Source organism: Pundamilia nyererei, unplaced genomic scaffold, assembly GCF_000239375.1.
Source record: "Pundamilia nyererei isolate P.nyererei 1_Seehausen unplaced genomic scaffold, PunNye1.0 scaffold01176, whole genome shotgun sequence".
Taxonomy (NCBI): domain Eukaryota; kingdom Metazoa; phylum Chordata; class Actinopteri; order Cichliformes; family Cichlidae; genus Pundamilia; species Pundamilia nyererei.
This window is the reverse complement of record NW_005188577.1, coordinates 2315-8831: the sequence shown is the minus strand read 5'-3', so window position 1 is coordinate 8831 and position 6517 is coordinate 2315. Positions and strand designations below refer to the sequence as shown.

At 38.1% G+C, this 6517-nt stretch overlaps 1 protein-coding gene across 1 annotated transcript in view; it reads left to right on the top strand.

The window, feature by feature from the left end:
• Positions 1-5827: 5827 nt before the first annotated feature.
• LOC106456026 (heat shock 70 kDa protein 12A-like) overlaps positions 5828-6517 on the top strand; it is a gene marked incomplete at its 3' end in the record, with an annotated part of 2231 nt that continues 1541 nt past the window's right edge. The window contains exon 1 of the mRNA XM_013908097.1: positions 5828-6109. Within this exon, the coding sequence (XP_013763551.1) occupies positions 5828-6109 (282 nt within the window). The remainder of the gene's footprint in view (positions 6110-6517) is intronic.

Here is a 6517-nt window from a genome sequence, read left to right as displayed (position 1 = left end):
GCTAATGTATGTACAAAACAGGATTTTCCCCTGATTTTAGCTTGTGCGGCTAATATTCAGGTGCGCTTTGTAGTCCGGGAAATACGGTAAAATGTGCTTAAAAGGAAAACATTTGGCGTATTTTAATACCACATATATATCTTTGAAAGTACAGTGTGTATTTTAGCGCAAATATGTGTTAATAGCTAGGATTCCTTTTGAGGGAAAACATTTTTTGAAATTGTGGCAGGGGTGTGGTCTCTGGCCTGCTGCCGTGGAGAGGTGGTGAAGAGAGCTAATGGGGTGGTGTTGGGAAGGCAGAGGAGACAGGTGTTTATGTTCAATTCACTTTTATTTATACAGCACTAAATCACAACAACAGTTGCTCAAAGGTGCTTTATATTGTAAGGTAGACCTTGCAATAATACATACAGAGAAAAATCCAACAATCATATGACCCCATATGAGCAATGATTTTGGTGACAGTGGAAAGGGGAAAAAAACTCTCCTTTAACAGGAAGAAACCTCCGGCAGAATCAGGCTCAGAGAGGGGTGGCCATCTGCGACTGGTTGGGATGAGAGAAGGAAGACGTGATAGAAGACATGCTGTGGAAGAGAGACAGAGATTAATAACAAGTACAATTCAATGCAGAGAGGTCTATTAAAACATAGTGAGTGAGAAAGGTGAATGAAAAATAAAATACTCAACGCATCATTGGAATCCCCCTGCAGCCTACATCTATTGCAGCATAACTAAGTAACTAACAGTAACAGAGTTGCTAGAGACATAGAAATACTGTAAAAATACATAATACTGTAACATAAAAATGTTACAGTATGAATTGAACACGGATGCTGCAGAATGTAATATGCTAACCTGATTTTAAAGTGTAAAGTGGTGAGATTCTGTAGAACTTTACTCTTTTCAGGGATGAACACAGGTGGTGACTTATAACACCACCTAGCAGTCGCAGACAGTGCAGTGTTGAGATCCCTACCAGGGTGTTTCAACCTCCACTCACCCCTTGCCTTATGTAACCTCAAGAACTCACTAGGGTGGGGTGATGTCTTAGTAATGTTTTACATCTTGGCCCCAGTGAATTTATACACACCTTGGTTGATCTGATGACTTGTATCATCAAAAGTGGGCCAGCGATCCTCAGGACCACCTCCAATATTTTTTTTTTTTTTTTTTTTTTTTTAAATCATCTGGAATTCTCTATCAATTACTCTAAAACTGAAGAAGCCTCTTGGATAACGCTCTATGTTGTCATTAAAAACCCAAAAGTAGTGCAGCTCTTGTCTTTTTGATCTCTCAAGGATATATTAAAAACACATTGCTCATTTTATTTCACAAACTAAATTGTAGTTCTCTTACTTGTACTTTCTAGAGATCTTCAGTCTGGTTCAAGTCTGGGTCCTGGTATGTCCAATGACATTAAGGACCTTTGCAGAGTGGCCCTGGCAGAGTGCAATGGCAGAATCAGCTGTGATCTCTTGTGGGAAAATGTTCCAAGCATCTTGCCCTGGATGATGATTTATCCAGTCAGGCTGAAGAGGGGGATCGTTCAGCACCAATAAGCCGCTCAGCCAGAAGCACTTCAAGAAGAGCTTATTCTTGCTATCATCATGAGTTTGACCTTCCTGTCCGTGGAACCCCTGCCATTGAGAAATTATTTAAGTTTACATGACTACAAACAACATAAAAATTAAAAAAACATCTTGCAATTGGTTGCCTGTCCCACAAACGTGCAGTTTTGTGTATTTACAATGTGTGTAATGTTGTGTCTGTAATTCCAACAAACCTGACCAGCAGTGTCTTTGAAACCATAGTAAACAGCAAGCTGAAGGTTGTGAAGGGTTAACTTTGTGTATTCATGAACCTGAAACAAATAATGAAACCTGTCATTGATCTTTATCACAGAAGATCCTTGAGGTGACTTTTGTTGTGGTTTGGCACTATATAAATAAAATTGAATTGGATTGAATTGAAGCTTCAGTGATCATGTTTAACACATACAAAACACATCAGTACCTTCTGAGACGCTTGAGTGTCCTCATTTAGGGTAAATGCTCTCTGTATCAGTTCCTTCTTCTGCTTTGTTTCCCCTGCTCCACATTGAAATCTGTACTATAATCGTCAGAGTGAATAAAAATATATATTTTTATAAGAATACAGTTCATACCACACTCTAATCTCACCTCTTCAGACTGTAAAATGCACCTGAATCGAAGCTTTGATTTCCTCTGGGTTGTTCTGATCTGCCTGCAGATAAGTCTTGATTTTAGCCCAGTCCTTCCTCAGCTCTTCATACATCTCTTTCAGTCTGGTTTCATTCACTGGGTTGTTCATGTTTTCAGATTTCCCCGTCTTTAGTGCAAGATCAATCTCTCCTGCCACTCTGGTAATAGTAATAGATAATGTTGAAAAAAATGAACAGATGGCAGTGTCTGGAGCAACATACAGAGCACTGTTAAATCGATGTTTCTGTACAGTACCTGTCTTTGAACGATTTGAATTCTTCTTCAGTTTCTTTATGTGCAGATCTGTGGAATATTGTTTGGTACAAATAAGTGATTTGTTTCTGTGCTCCACAGTTCACATGACTATAGATTAGGTATTTTTGGTTTCCCTGGTAGTTCTGATTTTCTTTATCATCTGAAAAATTTTGAATTAATAATTTCTCATGACCTTTGGAGTCTTTAGTTGCCAAATAAGCTATTTCAAATCTAAAGATTGGAATAAATCCACCAAACTAACTGTTTGGAATATCAGTGTTCACAAGCATACAGCCACACCAACAGAGGAGTTCCTTAAAGATGAAAACTGGAGAAATCAAAGACAGCAAGCTGATGCGTATTATCAAGCATACCACTCTGCAAAAGACTAAAATTTCACTGTTTAAAATAATACACCTTAACAATGTTAGTATAATTATGTGGGTTTGTACAGTAGACTTTGATGTTTCACCAGAATATGCCAACAGTACCTCTGTATGACTGGATTCAGTTCCTCCTCTAGACGTTTCACAGACCTGTGAGAGAAAATTCATGGTTTGAGTGTAATTAAGCATATGTATTATCAAGCATACCAGTCTGCAAAAGACTAAAATGTCACTGTTTAAAATAATACTTTAACAATGTAGGTGTAATTATATGAGTTTGTACAGCAGACTTTGATGTTTCACCAGATTAATCGAACAGTACCTCTCTATGACTGAATTCAGTTCCACCTTTTGATGGTTCACCACCATACTGTGAGACAAATATACAGCATGTAAAGCAAAATTCTTGGTGAACAGATTAAAAAAAATGAAATAAAAAGAAGAAATGAGAAACTTCAGACTTTTATGAAAGATGAGAAAAAAATGTTTACTTTGCCTGATGAATTTTTTTTTCCATCTCAGCCAATCTGTTTAAAAACATAATATAGAGGTCATTCACGATATGCAATATATTCAGTCAGCTCTATGATTAGAAATACATCTGTATCTACAGTTTTGTGTACAAGTCCACCACCTGATTCAGCATCTCGTAGAACAAACTTTAGCAGCAGTAACCTGCAGTGATGTGTTACTTTATCAGCCAGAAGTCTTGTGCTTTGTTCACCCCCAGCTTTGCAAGCCTAAACCATAGCTATGTTCTTTTATATGGAAGAAGATTTCTCTCACAACCCTCCCAAACAGCCGTGGTTGATCAGTTTTTTTTCTAATTGTGATGTCATTATTATTAACCTTTAACCTGCTCACTGAGGCCTGTAGAGTTCCTGGGTTTGCAATGAATTTGGTAAAACGCCCACTCCTAGGAAGATTGTTATGTTCTCTGGTATATTTACATTACCTCTCCATATGTAATGATTCCCCACCCCTTGGTTATGACACATGAATATATCTTTAAGAAACTCCAGCTAGCCCATCCATGCCCAAAAGCGTACATATAAAATGGCTGTACAGAAGTAAAACCAGCGATCGTTGACCACTTGCGCTTTGTGTGGTACCATATGTCGAGGCATTGTGTGTCTGTTTACGTTTGTAGCTGGAGTGAAAATATTTGCTGGTGCCTTGTCTTGCACTCTCACATCCTGCAGTTCCTTCAGTCCCAGATGGAGGCGGTGAACCTACATGGCATGGTGGTGATCAGGCAATTAAGGAAGTTTGCGTTCGACACTCAGCATTTAGTGGGGCCACTTTAATCTCCTGGCACCAAAGGGCAGCCAGCAACTTAAAATTTGCATGCCAGGGCCCCTGGCTCCCCCCTTAGACCTGGACATGTTCTATGGCACACTTTGGCTTCCTTCTTTTGAGCTGCTGGAGGATTAGTGAACTCCATGCTCAGGGTGGTCATCTGGCTCAATCCAACAATCCTGCTGAAGGCCTTGTCCAAATTTCACCTATTTCAGTCCACTGAGCTACGGACAGATTCCACTAGGAGCCTTGACCAGGAGGTGGCTCAGCAGGCTACTCTGTGCTCAGGTCATTGCAGGCGGCAGGTGTGGGTTAGAGAAACCTACATTTCAAGACGAACAAACAGCTAAAACCTCCCTTATTGAGGTTATAGAGATGCTTTCACTTCCCGATGATCAATAACATAGGTCTGCGACCAGTGCTGATTTTTTGACTGTTTTTGAGAGATTTTTACTCACTGAAACTGGGAAAAAATATTTTGAAAAATTAATCTCAGTCGGTTTTCAGTTGATGCGTATTATCAAGCATACCACTCTGCAAAAGACTAAAATTTCACTGTTTAAAATAATACTTTAAAAATGTTAGTGTAATTATGTGAGTTTGCACAGTAGACTTTGATGTTTCACCAGAATATGCCAACAGTACCTCTGTATGACTGAATTCAGTTCCTCCTCTAGACGTTTCACAGACCTGTGAGAAAAAATTCATGTTTTTAGTGTAATTAAGCATATGTATTATCAAGCATACCAGTCTGCAAAAGACTAAAATGTCACTGTTTAAAATACTTTAACAATATGAGTGTAATTATGTGAGTTTGTACAGCAGACTTTGATGTTTCACCACCATACTGTGAGACAAATATACAGCATGTAAAGCAAAAGTCTTGGTGAACAGATTAAAAAAAATGATCAAATAAAAAGAAGAAATGAGAAACTTCAGTTTTTTTCCCATCTCTGCCAAACTGTTTAAAACCATTTTAGAAAAGTTATTCACAATACACACAACAATTTTGAAGAATTCATTTCAGAGTTTTAATGTTTATTGAGCTTTTCTAAAATGTAAAATCTTATGATATGAAGATCATATAGCAACATAGAGTATAATTCATGCAGTCTATCCTGTGCTCAGCTGTGAAAACCATGTAAATGAAGCAATTTAAAACATTTCTGATCAGAAACATCAAATGATATTAAAAAAAGGAGTGAATCCTTACCTTAGCTCCTGTGGAGCTGCTGCTTGATTACAATCTCTAATTTGAAGGTAAAGAGGAAACGCTGATGTCACAGATATTTATATCCAGAGAGGAAAAATACCTTATCTGCGCACTTCATACTCCGTCATATCATTTCAAACTAAGGAAAACTGTTAAACAAAACTTCAAATTGCATTTAGGCATTTTCACGTTTAAATAGTTTTAATTAGTGTAACCGTTAAATCTGCCAGTTTATACGGATGACAAAGGTTGATATAAAGTATTTACCTGCTGTTCTTTTCTTTACTCATCGTGGTGTCTTGTCTTGTTTAGTGAAAGTCTTTTTCCAGTCTGACACAAGTACGACTGTTACACTGAACTCCACAGACCGGGGGGTGGAGTTCAGTGAGGTCCGCCCCCTGGTTTGTTCATAAATACTCTGTAACTGCTGCTCTTCAGCACAGTTTCCACAATGGATAACTCATACATCATAGCGATAGACTTTGGTACTGCGTACAGTGGATATGCTTTCAGTCTGGAAAAAATAGAAGCAGAAATTGAACCTCGTTTAAAATACTGGGGTCAACAGGTTGCACTGAGGACCCCAAAGACTCCGACCTGCATCCTTTTTGATGAGCATGGAAAATTTCTCAGCTTTGGTTATGAAGCCCAGTCAGCTTATTTTAAAACACGAGGTGATGAAGCCAGAAAGAAATTCTTCTTTGAATGCTTCAAGATGTCCCTCTATGGCAAAGTAAGTGTAACAATCTGATTATATCAATATTCTAATACCTCTCTCTCTATACACATACACACACACACACACACACACACACACGTTACAGAGGTTTTATTAGAGACACAGCCAAGCATTTGCAATTTTAAATAATTTTAAAAAGTTTAAATTTGTTCAGTATTGAACAGCAGAAATGAGTCTTTCTTGTCGGAAGTAAGTAGAATAACAGCGCTGTAAACAACGGTAGACTGGTGGGCAATAAGCAGAATAATGCAGAAAACAGATTTTAAGATGGGAAACTGTTTAAGTGCACTGAGAGAGAGAGAGAGAGATCTCTGCATGAAGTCAGATTTTATCGTGGTGGAAGCAAAATAGCAAAAGTAAGAACGAATTCATGACAATGGTTATGTAAAGTGAAATGCAAAG